The following is a 17,606-nucleotide window of genomic DNA, read 5'->3' as shown; positions in this document are numbered from 1 at the left end:
ATAAACTTTTAAGTATGCAACAGATTGTTTAGACTACAACTCCCAGCATGCTTTAACTAGCATAAACCTACGCTAACCGATCACTGATTCTCCTCTTATTAAACATTCAGTAATGAAACATGTACCTTACTGTATTACTGGGTAAGCTTAAAAAATGCAAGATAACAAAGACCACATGTTAGAAACATGAGTAGAAAAAAATGTGATACACAGGAAGAAAAAGTGAAATTTCCTTTTTTGTTGAAAAAATAATTTGTTTAATTTTTATTTAGTTTTTTTTACAAAAACAAAAGCAAGACACTTTAGGACATATGCAGCCAAAATACGTACAACAATGCTGTACTAAAAAAAATATATGAAATAAAAAAATAAGACTATTTGTTGTAACGTGGATAGACTTTCTTCAGTCTTACCATTAAAGACACACAGATATAGCAAAGGAAGCAAAAGTAGAAAGGAAGAAAGGAATGGGATGAGCATTGATTAGCAGCGCAAGCTGGAACACAGGACAGTTTGCAATCCACAAAGAATAAATTTCATTTCAGGAATAGGAAAAACCTGGCAAGAGGATATCTGAACCACAAAAATGAGAATTCATATCTTTAACAGATTAATCACAGCTTTATGCTGATCGGTAAATACTCAGTTACACATCAATACACACCATTTAGAAATCCCTAAAATGAAGGTATAAGCGTGATGCCCCAACATAGCTATACTGGCATGTGTACATGTAAATATAACAATCCCCCCCAAAAAGTCAAATGGGCGTTGAAAAGAAAATGTTGAGCAGCACGATTCATCCTAAACTGTTAGCAACTTGAAAGATATCAATAGTCCTTACTCTTCAAGACCAAGAGTCAAAGACCGAATCAGGTTGGCTATAAGGGATTCGGTCATGCACCATGCGACTCCCACCACACAGGTTTCTTTTCACCCCCTTTTGGCACATTTGGGAGTTATTAATGGGCCTAATTTAATTGACGAGTAAAACACTATTTTGGCACCATAATAACACTTTTGTTTAAAGAGTACTTTGTCATCGGATTCATGCTGCCCGAATCGCCGGCAGAATGAATCAGACACTGGCTGCATGATTACAGCAAAACAGGTTTCACGCCAAAAGGGGCAGCATTATACGTAAATATACTTTGAAAAGCCGGCTGGGGATTATGCATCTTAGCTGCTTAGTCCAATGCTATCCAAGGCCGACTTCCCCTGGCCCCACTACAGTTGGCTGACAAGTTTCTCCCTTTGTTTGTACATAGCGAGAAACCTGTTAGATATAGAGAGCAAGATGGGAAGAAGCCAGCAAGGGACCGTATCAGAGTAACCCGCCGGCTTTCCCAATAGCCCCTGGCCGGCTTTCCCAATAGCCCCTGGCCGGCTTTCCCAATAGCCCCTGGCCGGCTTTCCCAATAGCCCCTTAGCCCCTGGCCGGCTCTTCCAATAGCCCCCCGGCCGGCTCTTCCAATAGCCCCCCGGCCGGCTCTTCCAATAGCCCCTTAGCCCCCGGCCGGCTCTTCCAATAGCCCCCCGGCCGGCTCTTCCAATAGCCCCCCGGCCGGCTTTTTCAATAGCCCCCCGGCCGGCTTTTTCAATAGCCCCCCGGCCGGCTTTTTCAATAGCCCCCCGGCCGGCTTTTTCAATAGCCCCCCGGACGGCTTTTTCAATAGCCCCCCGGACGGCTTTTTCAATAGCCCCCGGCCGGCTTTTTCAATGGCCCCTGCCGGCTTTTTAAAATATGTTTACTTAAAATGCACATAAGTGCAGGTCATGTCACCATAATGAATGCATCATCACAGTCACCCCATTAAAAGTAAAAATATTGCCAACCGAGAACCTGAAATAAAAATACTCCAAGCCCCGTGCTTTCCTTCACATAGCCATGTGTTTCATTAAAAAGTCTGACTTGTGTCGCTACATAAATATAAATGGAAGTTAATGGGAACCATAAGTATGTAATTTGCAGTCAGTGTTAAAGCTATGCCTGCTCTGCAGAGTTCAAGAGATCCCTCAAATTCTGTGGTACTCTTGGACAATCCAGGGTAGCAGGTAAGTATGATTTAAAGAGTGATTAGTATTTTATTAAAGCAGATCTGACAGCAGGTTTAAGAACACAATCTAAGTACATTATTAAATAGCTCTCTTAGGCCAGATGAGTGATGTATTTTCTTGGAAAATGTTTAACAAAATATTGGTTTAACCCTGATATTAAGAAAAGTATTTTATAAGTTCAGCTTTAGAATAAAATAGCTCAAGTACCGGTATATACATTCTCGCTCTGCCCAGCCTGACTGACAGCGGCAGCTTGTACTGTATGCAGACTGCATTGTGAAAGCTGGTAACAGATCTGCCTTAAAGAGAACTTAGAGACTTACAATTCTCCGAATGCAGGCCAACAGTGAAAAGAAGTCATGTTTTTATATAACATGCGTTACCTATAGTGGTGTAAGAGCAACACATGATCTATAGGTTTTTTTGTTATATTAACTATTTGATAAGCTAGTAGCTGCAACAAGCACAGTATTCCCTTTATATTTAAATAGGCGGGGTGTGTTTACTTTCAGCAGTGGTGGTGTCTAGTTTTAGGCTATGTGCGCATGTTGCGTAATTTTCTGTGTTTATGCTGCAAATTGCGCTGCAACGTAAACGCATGCGTCCCCAGCACAATCTATGGAGATTGTGCAGAATCCATCCGCACGTTGCGTTTGAGAGCGCAGTGATTTGCATGCTGAAATTTTGATCCAAATTGCTGCGCTCAAAAATGCAGCATGTCACTTCTTTCGTGCGCTTTGGATGCTGCTCCCACTCTGTCTATGGGAGAGGCTGCATCCCAAACGCATGGAATCGGCATCTATTCTGCAGACACACTGCATCCGTTACGCAGTGTTTCTGCAGCGCTTTGAAGCACACATGCACTGGAAAATCGCTGCAGATTTTTCAGCATGGACACGACGCAACGTGCGCACATAGCCTTACAGTTCACTCCGAGCCACTTAAAAAAGAAAGCAAAGCAATGACAGGAGAAGCTGTGCTCAGCGGAGACCTGAGCTTCCTTCAATCTGCAGATTGGTAGGTGTCTCAAAAGTTACACCCCCACTGATGAGAATTGATATCTAAAAAAAGACTTAAAGGAGTGTTTCCAAGTTATAAATCACTGAGCCATTGATTGCTCAAATGTTCTCATAGAATTAAGGATCGACAACTATAAGCTTGCTTATGTGTCACTGCCACCTGGCCATCTAAGACCAACTGAAAAGGTGTTGTCCTACAATAACAATTGCTGTTTAGGAGAACACTGCACCCCTGTATACTGGGGTTGGTGTGCTTTTGATTGACTGTTTAGCAATATGCTATCTCCCATCCTACAAGCAGAGTCAGGCTTGTCTGCAGCACCAAAGGAACGTAGGAGCATTGAAGCTTCAGAGCAGTGCTTGCAGGCTCTATACTAAAGAGCTTGTATGTACTACGCTCCTTGCCCAGGAGATCAGTCACTACTGATGGACTGCAGGGGTGACCATTAACCTAGGCAACAAACAGTAAGCAATAAATTAATAATCCATTAGTTCTTGAGAATGGAGGGATTTTTAATAAATAAAATTGCAAAGTTGCTAGTTTCTACAAACACTTGGCAATCTTACTATTAACCAACTTGAGAATAACTCTAACAGAACAAGGTACATTAATAGAACAAGTTAAAGCACAGTTCAGGATAAATAGCTGGCCATAGGGACACTTCTGTGCATGGGTGCAAGCACAAGCCTACAGAAAAAGAAGACTAAAGTACCTTGTTCGAACATTTTTAACTTAAAATGTCAAACAAAAGGTTTTATGGTCATTTTCACCTATCAGACTAGAAACCTAACTGGTTATTCCAACAGTGGTTACTATATACAGTTGAAAGTTTACATATATTATCTAACAAGACACATCTGCATGTTTTAATCTCTGACATGAAATCAGAATAACCTCCCGTTTTAGGTCAATTAGGATAACCAGAATTATTTATATTTGCCAAATGCCAAAATGAAGGGAATTTTGTTTACTTACCGTAAATTCCTTTTCTTCTAGCTCCAATTGGGAGACCCAGACAATTGGGTGTATAGCTTATGCCTCCGGAGGCCGCACAAAGTATTACACTTAAAAGTGTTAAGCCCCTCCCCTTCTGCCTATACACCCCCCGTGCTCCCACGGGCTCCTCAGTTTTGGTGCAAAAGCAAGAAGGAGGAAAAAGAATTATAAACTGGTTTAAAGTAACTTCAATCCGAAGGAATATCGGAGAACTGAAACCATTCAACATGAACAACATGTGTACACAAAAAAAACAGGGGCGGGCGCTGGGTCTCCCAATTGGAGCTAGAAGAAAAGGAATTTACGGTAAGTAAACAAAATTCCCTTCTTCTTTGTCGCTCCATTGGGAGACCCAGACAATTGGGACGTCCAAAAGCAGTCCCTGGGTGGGTAAAATAATACCTCGTAAGAGAGCCGTAAAACGGCCTCTTCCTACAGGTGGGCAACCGCCGCCTGAAGGACTCGTCTACCTAGGCTGGCATCCGCCGAAGCATAGGTATGCACCTGATAGTGTTTCGTGAAAGTGTGCAGGCTCGACCAGGTAGCCGCCTGACACACCTGCTGAGCCGTAGCCTGGTGCCTCAAAGCCCAGGACGCGCCCACGGCTCTGGTAGAATGGGCCTTCAGCCCTGAGGGAACCGGAAGCCCAGCCGAACGGTAGGCTTCGAGAATTGGCTCCTTGATCCACCGAGCCAAGGTTGATTTGGAAGCCTGTGACCCTTTACGCTGGCCAGCGACAAGGACAAAGAGTGCATCCGAGCGGCGCAGGGGCGCCGTACGAGAAATGTAGAGTCTGAGTGCTCTCACCAGATCTAACAAGTGCAAATCCTTTTCACATTGGTGAACTGGATGAGGACAAAAAGAAGGTAAGGAGATATCCTGATTGAGATGAAAGGGGGATACCACCTTAGGGAGAAATTCCGGAACCGGACGCAGAACCACCTTGTCCTGGTGAAAAACCAGGAAAGGGGCTTTGCATGACAGCGCTGCTAGCTCAGACACTCTCCGAAGTGAAGTGACTGCTACTAGAAAAACCACTTTCTGCGAAAGGCGTGAGAGAGAAATATCTCTCATTGGCTCGAATGGTGGTTTCTGAAGAACCAGCAGCACCCTGTTCAGATCCCAGGGTTCTAACGGCCGCTTGTAAGGAGGAACGATGTGACAAACCCCCTGCAGGAACGTGCGTACCTGTGGAAGTCTGGCTAGGCGCTTCTGGAAAAACACAGAGAGCGCTGAGACTTGTCCCTTAAGGGAGCCGAGCGACAAACCCTTTTCCAGTCCAGATTAAAGGAAGGACAGAAAAGTGGGCAAGGCAAAAGGCCAGGGAGAAAAACCCTGAGCAGAGCACCACGACAGGAAAATTTTCCACGTCCTGTGGTAGATCTTGGCGGACGTTGGTTTCCTAGCCTGTCTCATAGTGGCAATGACGTCTTGAGATAACCCTGAAGACGCTAGGATCCAGGACTCAATGGCCACACAGTCAGGTTGAGGGCCGCAGAATTCAGATGGAAAAACGGCCCTTGAGATAGCAAGTCTGGTCGGTCTGGTAGTGCCCACGGTTGGCCGACCGTGAGATGCCACAGATCCGGGTACCACGACCGCCTCGGCCAGTCTGGAGCGACGAGGATGACGCGGCGGCAGTCGGCCCTGATCTTGCGTAACCCTCTGGGCAACAGTGCCAGCGGAGGAAACACATAAGGGAGCTGAAACTGCGACCAATCCTGAACTAAGGCGTCTGCCGCCAGAGCTCTGGGATCTTGAGACCGTGCCATGAACGTCGGTACCTTGTTGTTGTGCCGGGACGCCATGAGGTCGACGTCCGGCACCCCCCAGCGGCAACAGATCTCCTGAAACACGTCCGGGTGAAGGGACCATTCCCCTGCGTCCATGCCCTGGCGACTGAGATAATCTGCTTCCCAGTTTTCCACGCCTGGAATGTGAACTGCAGAGATGGTGGAGGCCGTGGCTTCCACCCACATCAAAATCCGCCGGACTTCCTGGAAGGCTTGCCGACTGCGTGTGCCGCCTTGGTGGTTGATGTATGCCACCGCTGTGGAATTGTCCGACTGAATTCTGATCTGCTTGCCTTCCAGCCACTGCTGGAACGCTTTCAGGGCAAGATACACTGCCCGTATTTCCAGAACATTGATCTGAAGCGAGGACTCTTGCTGGGTCCACGTACCCTGAGCCCTGTGGTGGAGAAAAACCGCTCCCCACCCTGACAGACTCGCGTCCGTCGTGACCACCTCCCAGGATGGGGGTAGGAAGGATTTCCCCTTCGATAATGAAGTGGGAAGAAGCCACCACCGAAGGGAAGCTTTGGTCGCCTGAGAGAGGGAGACGTTCCTGTCGAGGGACGTCGGCTTCCTGTCCCATTTGCGTAGGATGTCCCATTGAAGAGGACGCAGGTGAAACTGCGCGAAAGGAACTGCCTCCATTGCTGCCACCATCTTCCCCAGGAAGTGCATGAGGCGCCTCAAGGGGTGTGACTGGCCTTGAAGGAGAGATTGTACCCCTGTCTGTAGTGACCGCTGCTTGATCAGCGGAAGCTTCACTATCGCTGAGAGGGTATGAAACTCCATGCCAAGGTATGTGAGCGATTGGGCCGGTGTCAGATTTGACTTTGGAAAATTGATGATCCACCCGAAACTCTGGAGAGTCTCCAGGGTAGCGTCGAGTCTGTGTTGGCATGCCTCTTGAGAGGGTGCCTTGATCAGGAGATCGTCCAAGTAAGGGATCACCGAGTGACCCTGAGAGTGGAGGACCGCTACTACAGTAGCCATAACCTTGGTGAAAACCCGTGGGGCTGTTGCCAGGCCGAACGGCAGTGCCACGAACTGCAGGTGTTCGTTTTCTATGGCGAAGCGCAAGATGCGCTGGTGCTCTGGAGCAATCGGTACGTGGAGATAAGCATCTTTGATATCGATCGATGCAAGGAAATCTCCTTGGGACATTGAGGAGATGACGGAGCGGAGGGATTCCATCCGGAACCGCCTGGTCGTTACGTGTTTGTTGAGAAGTTTCAGGTCCAGGACAGGACGGAAAGACCCGTCCTTCTTTGGGACCACAAACAAGTTGGAGTAAAAACCGTGGCCCTGTTGCTGAAGAGGAACAGGGACCACCACTCCTTCTGCCTTCAGAGTGCCCAGCGCCTGCAGAAGAGCCTCGGCTCGCTCGGGAGGCGGGGATGACCTGAAGAATCGAGTCGGGGGACGAGAGGTGAACTCTATCTTGTAACCGTGAGACAGAATGTCTCTCACCCAACGGTCTTTTACCCGTGGCAGCCAGGCGTCGCAAAAGCGGGAGAGCCTGCCACCGACCGAAGATGCGGAGTGAGGAGGCCGAAAGTCATGAGGAAGCCGCTTTGGTAGCGGCACCTCCGGTGGCCTTTTTAGGACGTGACTTAGACCGCCATGCGTCAGAGTTCCTTTGATCTTTCTGAGGCCTTTTGGATGAGGAGAATTGGGACCTGCCCGCGCCCCGAAAGGACCGAAACCTCGACTGCCCCTTCCTCTGTTGGGGTATGTTCGGTTTGGGCTGGGGTAAGGATGTATCCTTTCCCTTGGATTGTTTGATGATTTCATCCAAACGCTCGCCAAACAATCGGTCGCCAGAAATTGGCAAACTGGTTAAGCGCTTTTTGGAAACAGAATCTGCCTTCCATTCCCGTAGCCACAAGGCCCTGCGGAGTACCACCGAATTGGCGGCTGCAACCGCCGTACGGCTCGCAGAGTCCAGGACAGCATTAATAGCGTAAGACGCAAATGCCGACGTCTGAGAGGTTATGGACGCCACCTGCGGCGCGGACGTGCGTGTGGCTGCGTCAATTTGCGCTTGACCTGCTGAGATAGCTTGTAGCGCCCATACGGCTGCGAACGCTGGGGCAAAAGAAGCGCCGATAGCTTCATAGATGGATTTCAACCAGAGTTCCATCTGCATGTCAGTGGCATCTTTGAGTGAAGCCCCATCTTCCACTGCAAGTATGGATCTAGCTGCCAGTCTGGAGATTGGAGGATCCACTTTGGGACACTGAGCCCAACTTTTGACCACGTCAGGGGGAAAAGGATAACGTGTATCCTTAAGGCGCTTAGAAAAACGCTTATCTGGACAAGCATGGTGATTCTGAACTGCCTCTCTGAAATCAGAGTGGTCCAGAAACATACTCGGTGTACGCTTGGGAAACCTGAAACGGAATTTCTCCTGCTGAGAAGCTGACTCCTCCACCGGAGGAGCTGAGGGAGAAATATCCAACATACGATTGATGGACGCAATAAGGTCGTTCACTATGGCGTCCCCGTCCGGAGTATCAAGATTGAGAGCGGCCACAGGATCAGAATCCTGATCAGCTGTCTCCGCATCATCAACCAGAGATTCCCCCCTCTGAGACCCTGCACAATATGATGATGTCGAGGGAAAATCTAAGCGAGCTCGCTTAGTCGGTCTGGGGCTGGGGTCTGTTCCAGCTGAGGTGGGCCAGGGAACAAAGATTCAACAGAGTCCCTGTGCTGAGATACCGGCCTGGACTGCAAGGCTTCTAGTATCTTAGCCATAGTCTCAGAGAGTTTTGCAAACTCCGTCCCCGTCACCTGAACAGTGTTAGCAGGTGGCTCCCCCTGGGCCCCTCTTAGCAAAGGCTCCGGCTGAGTAAGTGCCACAGGGGCCGAACAGTGCACACAATGAGGGTCAGTGGAACCTGCCGGTAGCGGGGTCGTACATGCGGCGCAGGCAACATAATAAGCCTGTGTTTTGGCACCCCTGCCTTTCGTGGGCGCCATGCTATTATCTTCCCTGAGTAACACAATAGGGTATATAGCCAGAAATCAACTGTGCACCATACAGTGTAAAACATATATACCATAAACATATAATGTTACACTACTGCACAATGGGGCTAGCACCACAGGTGCTGCTTACCACCCGCCTAAAGCGGTTGTGAGGCCACCAGAGTCCCTGCCTGGGTCTCCCAGACTTTGTCCCCCTCTACAGCGTCCGAGGAGCTGACAGGAATGGCTGCCGGCGTCCTGAGGAGAGGAGGGAGCCGTGGGTGTGACCCAGAAAGAGCGGGAACTGGTGCCCGCACTGTGCACAGTGAGAGGGGTGGAGTATGCAAAGCATGCTCCAGCCCTCAGTGCTGCTCGTTCTGTGCAGCGTCCCGCCCTTCCCCTGCCTGTCAGGGCTGTGGGCGGGAGGAAAGGAAACTAGGCCGCAAAAAGCCGGGGACTCTAGTAATAAACGCGGCCGCCGTAAAAGCGCGGCCGGCGTGAAAGTCCCTGGCGCACTACAAGTCCCAGCCGCGCCGCAGTGTTTCCATGGCCGCGGCGGTCTGTGCGGCAGTCCCTATACATAAACACACTCAGCAACGCTGAGTGTGTAATGGCACATATTAACCCGGTCAGCGCCGTGGTCCCCGGTGCACTAGCACACCCAGCAACGCTGGAGTGTTGCTGTGCGCTGTCCCCACAGGGATACAGAGTACCTCCAAGTAGCAGGGCCATGTCCCTGAACGATACCCGGCTCCTATCCAGCAGGCTCCACAGGAGTTGTGGATGAAGCACGGTCTCAGTGCCTGGAGACCGATAGGATCCCACTTCACCCAGAGCCCTGAGGGGGATGGGGAAGGAAAACAGCATGTGGGCTCCAGCCTCCGTACCCGCAATGGATACCTCAACCTTACAACACCACCGACAAGAGTGGGGTGAGAAGGGAGCATGCTGGGGGCCCTATATGGGCCCACTTTTCTTCCATCCGACATGGTCAGCAGCTGCTGCTGACCAATCTGTGGAGCTGTGCGTGTCTGACCTCCTTCGCACAAAGCAAAAAACTGAGGAGCCCGTGGGAGCACGGGGGGTGTATAGGCAGAAGGGGAGGGGCTTAACACTTTTAAGTGTAATACTTTGTGCGGCCTCCGGAGGCATAGCCTATACACCCAATTGTCTGGGTCTCCCAATGGAGCGACAAAGAAAATGAGCGCGCGAGAATGTTTTTAGGCATTTTTATTACTTTCTGCAAAGTCAAAAGTTTACATACACTAAGAGTATTATGCCTTTGAACAATATGGGACAGCCCATATGATGAGGTCATGTCATTGTAAGCTTCTGATTGGTTTATTGGCAACATCTGAGTTATGTAGAGACACACCTCCTGGATGTATTTTAATGCACACCTGAAACACACTGCTTCCTTGTGAAGCATCAAGGGAAGGTAAAAAAAAAAGTCAGCTAAGATCTCAGGAAGAGAATTGTGGACTTGCACAGGTCTGGTTCATCCTTGGGTGCAATTGCCAGATACCTGAAGGTGCCTTGTTCATCTGTGCAAACAATTATACACAAGTACAAACAAGATGGGAAGTTCCAACCATCCTAGCGCTCAGGAAGAAGATGGGTTTTGTGTACCAGAGATGATTGTGCTTTGGTCAGACATGTGCATATCAACCCAAGAACAAAGGCAAAAGACCTTGTGAAAATGCTGGCGGAAATTGGTAAGATGGTGTCATTATCCCAGTGAAACGAGTACTGTATCAACATGAGCCACTCTGCCAGGAAGAAGCTAATACTCCAAAAGAAACATAAAAAGAGGTTAATGTTTGCAAATGCACACAGGAACAAAGACCTTAATTTTTGGAAACAAGTCCTGTGGTCTGATGAAACTAAAATTGAACTATTTGGCCATAATGACCCATCACTACGTTTAGCGGAAAAAGGGAGAAGCTTTGAAGCCTAAGAGCGTTCTCACACATCCGGCTTTTCACCGGTTTGCCGGTTCCGGCGCACACCAGTACAGTATATAAAGTACAGTGGCAGCGCGACAAGCTCCGGTCACATGCTGTCATGTGACCGGAGCATGTGACCCGGAAGTTACAGCGCTGCCACTGTACTGTATACACTGTACAGGCATGCGCCGGAACCGGCAAAAAGCCGGATGTGTCAGAGCTCCCTAAGAACAACATCCCAAAGAAAATTGCATCATGAGGAAAGAAGATTATGTGGCAATACTGAAGCAACATCTCAAGATATCAGCCAGGAGCTTAAAGCTTGGGCGGAAATGAATAATGACCTGAAGCATACTGCCAAACTGGTTACAAAGTGGCTTAAGGATAACAAAGTCAGTGTTTTGGAGTGGTCATCACAGAGCCCTGACCTCAATCCTATTGAAAATTTATGGGCAAAGCTGAAAAGGCAGGTGTGAGCAAGGTGACCTACAAACATGGCTCAGTTACACCAATTCTTTCAGGAGGAATGGGCCCAAATTCCTACTAACTATTGTGAGAAGCTTGCGGAAGGCTATCCAAAAAGATTGGTACCATTGGCCTTAAACTGTATGACTTGGGTCAAATACTAATGAAATGTATGTAAACGTTTGATTTTGTAGAAAGTAATAAAAATGCCTTAAAACATTCTCTCTCATTATTCTGGCATTTGGCAAATATACTGTAAATAATTTTGGTTCCTAATTGACCTAAAATGGGAAAAGCTGATTTCATATCAGATAGTGAGGAAAAACATGCAGATGTTTCTTTTTAGATAGTGGATGTAAACTTCTTATTTCAACTGTAGATCGGTCCACTGTAAAATTAAACTGGCATTGTTGTTACACAGTAGGGGTGTATTATCCATCATACACAAGACTTATTAACTAGCTTACACTGTACTCTTCTGTTTGGAGTTTTTGGAGATATAAGAACAGATGGGCTAGCTACCGTTTAATACAAAGTGAATTTTACAGCTGTAGAATGAGAACTCTTCTATTTCAATGGTTTACAGCAGGACTGCTGTACTTAACAAAGATCAACACGGTGGTGGATGGTGGGGCGTTGGGAAGTCCCTTAAAACCTTATCTTTCCTGTTTAAAGGCCATTGACCATAAAATCTAGAAAACATTTTGAATAACGTAAACCCCAAATTACACTTTAAAGGGGCTGAACAGGATTAGCAAATAGGGATCTACTTTTCACCACACCATAGACCATTTCTTTTACTGGAATCGGACCAAATAGAGCCCATGGACATAAGTAATGCGGTTTCTGGGGCAGATAAAAGCTAACTGTATTTTCTCTCTCATATGACCCCTTTAAGCTTGAAGTTACAAAACAATATATCAAGAAGGATTATCTTGCATATAAGGAGATTTATGGTGCAAAACTAGATAGGTGGTAAACGATAGCAAGCTAGAAAAAAACAGTCAAAGTAAACAATCTGCCTAAGCTTGCTGTATATTCATCAAGTGTCATGGAAGAAGCATTTAATTTAGTGCAAAGCTATTTAATGAAAATGAAAGCGCAAACAAATTTAAATATATATATAAAAAAGCATTAGCAGCTAACAAAACAGCAAAATCGGTAAGTAAGTATGTTCAGACATAGTGAGCTAGGATTAGTTATGCACTGACTGTATTAGCCAATTTACCATGCGTGTTTTCTATGGAGTAGATTCGGAATATAGGAATTTGTGTCTCACTGGCAAGATGCACCAAGAAAAGTAAAAATCGGACTTTTTGTCATTAGGGAAAATGATTACTGAAACGGGGCAATTTCCAAGCAAGTCACACTGCCAGTAACTGTTCCCCCTTTGCATCTTTAGGACAAGTAAAATGGACATACAAAGTAGCTTAACAGGGGGTGTCCAGGCCCACAGCCTATTACACCTTTAAAAAGGCTATTAAAAATGAAGTGCCTTCTGAATTGATTTGCAGACAGAATTTTGCTTAGTTCCTGAGCCGTCACAGACAGTCATGTGGCCTCCAGCTTCCCACTTCTGATCCTGTTCAAGCGCAGAGTTCAGCTATTTACTGCAGTTTGAATGGGAAGGTACCTGTCAATCATTTCCAGCCCTGAATGCAGGCCTCAGTGTAAATGCTCTGAGAGCTGATGGCTAATAGGTTAAGGTTAACTAAGCAAGTTGCTAACGCTCTGCAAGAGAAGAGTTGCATCAAAAAGGGCATGGGAGGAATAGTGGAAGTATTTGACCAAAAGCCACCTTAAAAAGGGGTTGTACGGTTAGGAAAACTCCTTTTTAGAAATCCTTAAAAAGAGGTTGTTCCCCATCAGAAAATCTTCCTGCCCGGCTACAGTTTGTTGTAAAAATAACAAAATTTGCTTTACTCACAGTCCCCAGGTCCAGTGCTGAGTCTCAGAGGGCATCCCATCTACACAGGAAAGCAACTGAGCTCACCAATGGGCTGTTACTGTGTAGATGTGATGTCCGCGCCGCCACCAATATCAGGCACTGCAAGCAGCACCAGAGACTCCTTGCTGGGCCTGGTAAGTGACGCTCTGCTTGCTAGTTTTTTTTTTTTTTTTTAAATATAAATCTGCAACAGGGATGAAGATTTTCTGAAAGGGGAGAACACCTTTACAGGAAATCTGAGTTAACAAAAGATCGTCTTTTAAAAGGGAATATGTCAGAGGGCTTTTGCTAAGCAAGATTAAGACAGCATGCTTCAAGGGTTAAAACACAGAATTCAGGGATACCTGTCTTATCAAGGTCCGATGTATTGTTTATTTGCTATATATGTTTAAGCTGCAGGACTTCTCATTGCTCAGACTACACACCCCCTTCCTCTGATTGACACCTCACAGTCAATGTACAATCTCTATTGAGAGCCTGTACGGGACAGCTTAGCTCTGCTACATGGCTATATCTAAGGCGACATGCACACGCTGCGTTTTTGGCTGCAGTTTTGTTGTCAGAACTTTCTGACATTTGACTTCCCAGCAAAGTCTATGAGAAGTCAGATTTACTATGCGCACATTGCAGTTTGTCAGCGTTTTGTCAAAAGTTTGTGACAAAAAAAATGCATCATGTTCATTCTTCCTGCATTTTTTTCAACATTTGTCACAAAAACGCATGTTGTGAAAAACGCACCTACAATTACAAGCATTTTTGTGACATTTCCAGGCTCTGACAATGTGCAGTTTTGGCCGCAGTTTGGCTGCAGTTTTGGCTGCAGTTTGTGAACACAAAAAGATTCAGCGTGCACATGTAGCCTCATGCTGATTTCAGATGAGGTAGCAAAAAACCTGCTGGCAAAATCCCTTTAATCTGGAGAAATGTGCCCTATTCTACATTACATAGGAGACCTGTTAATGCAGATAGACACCATATAAACTTTCACTTTCCCTGTGGTGGTACTGTAGGGTAATCAACACCTACTGTCAGGATTCCTCGAAAATTACAGCTGAACGCTGTGGACCCCAGTTTGTGATCAGTTTTTAGTCAAGGGACTCTTAAGTAGGCACTGGTGAAACCAAAGGGCCCATTGAACCAAGAGCAGGGTTTAGAGTAATGAGAGATGACCGCCATGATTAAACTGTTATGATTCTTAGTGAGCTGTAATGATCTGGCTGTTGTGATCTGTATCTCTACTCTCTTGTTTTGGCTCTTTTAGGTTTTCTTGAATAAAATAGCACTACAATACTTTCTATGTCAAAGAGTCATTAAAGAAAACAACCCAAGCGTTTACAGAGCCCTTAGGTCAAGTTTGAACAAAAACATCATCCGTTTTTAACCCCCCAAAAATATTTTTACATTAGAATGATATATGTATGTCTGTTTCAGCACATTTTTTATAACATTCATACAGCATTATATATCAGCATCAAAAAATTTACAAGACCAACAACAGTTTACTATTTTAATTGCATGGGATCCGCAATAAGCAAATGCTATGGTGTCTTGTAAGAAATATGCTTGTTTTGTTTGTTTGCTTTTATTTTTTTTAAACGCACCTATTGTCAATCTGATATAAAAAATAGATCAGACTGAGCATGCTAAGCTCTTTTATATGAAGACAGCAGATTTATTTATTTGTACTGGTTAAGGTGTCCTGTCTGTATGCGGTTTTGTATACAAACATCACATGGGCTTAAAATATACTCATCTGAATGAGCCCTTAGCCTATTTTCTTCTTTAATACAGCTACTGTATACAATTTACTCAAAAGAAAACGGTTAAGTTCCAAAAGGCCTGTAAAGTGGTTAACACCTGCCAGTGAGACATTTTCCACCCACCCTGATCTATGAATGTGCACCCTCATTCTGTCACAATATTATTCAGGCAAGCTATACAGGGTATTCTGACAGAACTAGATTACTGGGAACATTAAAATTACCTTTTTTTCATCTCTAGCAGCTGATTATTTAAAACGGATCTCTCCTCTTCAAGCTGAAAAACAAAAATCACATAATTAGTAACACAGTGACAGTAACTCACCTTTATCAGTCATCATAGTCAGAAGAGGTGTGCCAGTATGTATATGTATAGTCATACATAGTAAGTATATTTCCACGGGCATAAAGTAACCGCACGGGACAGCTGTAAGAATCACTAAATCTAGATCAAATTGCATCAGAGAAAGCATTTTGCAACAAACAAGTGGTAAGACTTTCTTTAGGGCCTATGTCCAAGGTATACATAAGGGTAACCTGACGATTTTTACCTCTTAAGGAAGGTAATGGCAGATAGCGGTATATGTTAAAAAAACGGTTCATTGTAAAATTATAGCTATTACTTTTTGCCATAGAATAACAGTCTACTGCATTATTGCATGGAGTCCAATGGGTTCATATGGTGTGAATGTAGACTGCAAAAATTATATGAAAGTGACCTAATAAACCATTGTGTAGAAAGCTTAACCCCTTCACGACCGGCTGATTTTTTGCTTTTTTTTTTCGCCATTCTTCTTCCGAGACACGTAACTTTTTATTTTTTAGTCAATATCGTCATGTGAGGGCTCATTTTTTGCAGGACGAGTTGTACTTTTAAATGAAACCATATGAATATATACCAATGAAACCAGTTTTACCATATAATGTACTGTAAAACGGCAAAAAAATTCCAAATATGGAAAAATTGCAAAAAGAAGGGAATTTTGTTTACTTACCGTAAATTCCTTTTCTTCTAGCTCTAATTGGGAGACCCAGACAATTGGGTGTATAGGCTATGCCTCCGGAGGCTGCACAAAGTATTACACTTAAAAGTGTTAAGCCCCTCCCCTTCTGCCTATACACCCCCCGTGCTCCCACGGGCTCCTCAGTTTTGGTGCAAAAGCAAGAAGGAGGAAAAAGAATTATAAACTGGTTTAAAGTAACTTCAATCCGAAGGAATATCGGAGAACTGAAACCATTCAACATGAACAACATGTGTACACAAAAAAACAGGGGCGGGCGCTGGGTCTCCCAATTAGAGCTAGAAGAAAAGGAATTTACGGTAAGTAAACAAAATTCCCTTCTTTGTCGCTCTATTGGGAGACCCAGACAATTGGGACGTCCAAAAGCAGTCCCTGGGTGGGTAAAATAATACCTCGTAAGAGAGCCGTAAAACGGCCTCTTCCTACAGGTCGGCAACCGCCGCCTGAAGGACTCGTCTACCTAGGCTGGCATCCGCCGAAGCATAGGTATGCACCTGATAGTGCTTCGTGAAAGTGTGCAGGCTCGACCAGGTAGCTGCCTGACACACCTGCTGAGCCGTAGCCTGGTGCCTCAAAGCCCAGGACGCGCCCACGGCTCTGGTAGAATGGGCCTTCAGCCCTGAGGGAACCGGAAGCCCAGCCGAACGGTAAGCTTCGATAATTGGCTCCTTGATCCACCGAGCCAGGGTTGATTTGGAAGCCTGTGACCCTTTACGCTGGCCAGCGACAAGGACAAAGAGTGCATCCGAGCGGCGCAGGGGCGCCGTACGAGAAATGTAGAGTCTGAGTGCTCTCACCAGATCTAACAAGTGCAAATCCTTTTCACATTGGTGAACTGGATGAGGACAAAAAGAAGGTAAGGAGATATCCTGATTGAGATGAAAGGGGGATACCACCTTAGGGAGAAATTCCGGAACCGGACGCAGAACCACCTTGTCCTGGTGAAACACCAGGAAAGGGGTTTTGCATGACAGCGCTGCTAGCTCAGACACTCTCCGAAGTGAAGTGACTGCTACTAGAAAAACCACTTTCTGCGAAAGGCGTGAGAGAGAAATATCCCTCATTGGCTCGAATGGTGGTTTCTGAAGAACCATCAGCACCCTGTTCAGATCCCAGGGTTCTAACGGCCGCTTGTAAGGAGGGACGATGTGACAAACCCCCTGCAGGAACGTGCGTACCTGTGGAAGTCTGGCTAGGCGCTTCTGGAAAAACACAGAGAGCGCTGAGACTTGTCCCTTAAGGGAGCCGAGCGACAAACCCTTTTCCAGTCCAGATTGAAGGAAGGACAGAAAAGTGGGCAAGGCAAAAGGCCAGGGAGAAATACCCTGAGCAGAGCACCACGACAGGAAAATTTTCCACGTCCTGTGGTAGATCTTGGCGGACGTTGGTTTCCTAGCTTGTCTCATAGTGGCAATGACGTCTTGAGATAACCCTGAAGACGCTAGGATCCAGGACTCAATGGCCACACAGTCAGGTTGAGAGCCGCAGAATTCAGATGGAAAAACGGCCCTTGAGATAGCAAGTCTGGTCGGTCTGGTAGTGCCCACGGTTGGCCGACCGTGAGATGCCACAGATCCGGGTACCATGACCGCCTCGGCCAGTCTGGAGCGACGAGGATGACGCGGCGG

The 17,606-nt window shown here is 46.2% G+C and overlaps 1 protein-coding gene across 8 annotated transcripts in view; it reads right to left on the bottom strand.

Annotated features, from left to right (window-relative positions):
* CLIP1 (CAP-Gly domain containing linker protein 1) overlaps positions 1-17,606 on the bottom strand; it is a 187,768-nt gene that overhangs the window by 30,490 nt on the left and 139,672 nt on the right. For 4 of the 8 annotated variants that reach the window (XM_075323143.1, XM_075323184.1, XM_075323160.1 and 1 more), the window contains 2 exons: positions 15,181-15,233; positions 126-146 (listed from right to left, as the gene is read on the bottom strand). In XM_075323143.1, the coding sequence (XP_075179258.1) occupies positions 126-146; positions 15,181-15,233 (74 nt within the window). Of the gene's footprint in view, positions 1-125; positions 147-228; positions 409-15,180; positions 15,234-17,606 lie in introns of those variants that run through there. The other 4 variants (XM_075323152.1, XM_075323166.1, XM_075323199.1 and 1 more) reach the window with 2 other exon arrangements.

This window comes from Anomaloglossus baeobatrachus, chromosome 1 (genome assembly GCF_048569485.1).
Source record: "Anomaloglossus baeobatrachus isolate aAnoBae1 chromosome 1, aAnoBae1.hap1, whole genome shotgun sequence".
Classification (NCBI taxonomy): Eukaryota; Metazoa; Chordata; class Amphibia; order Anura; family Aromobatidae; genus Anomaloglossus; species Anomaloglossus baeobatrachus.
Note: the sequence above shows the minus strand (reverse complement) of the source record. Positions and strands in the feature narration are given on the sequence as shown.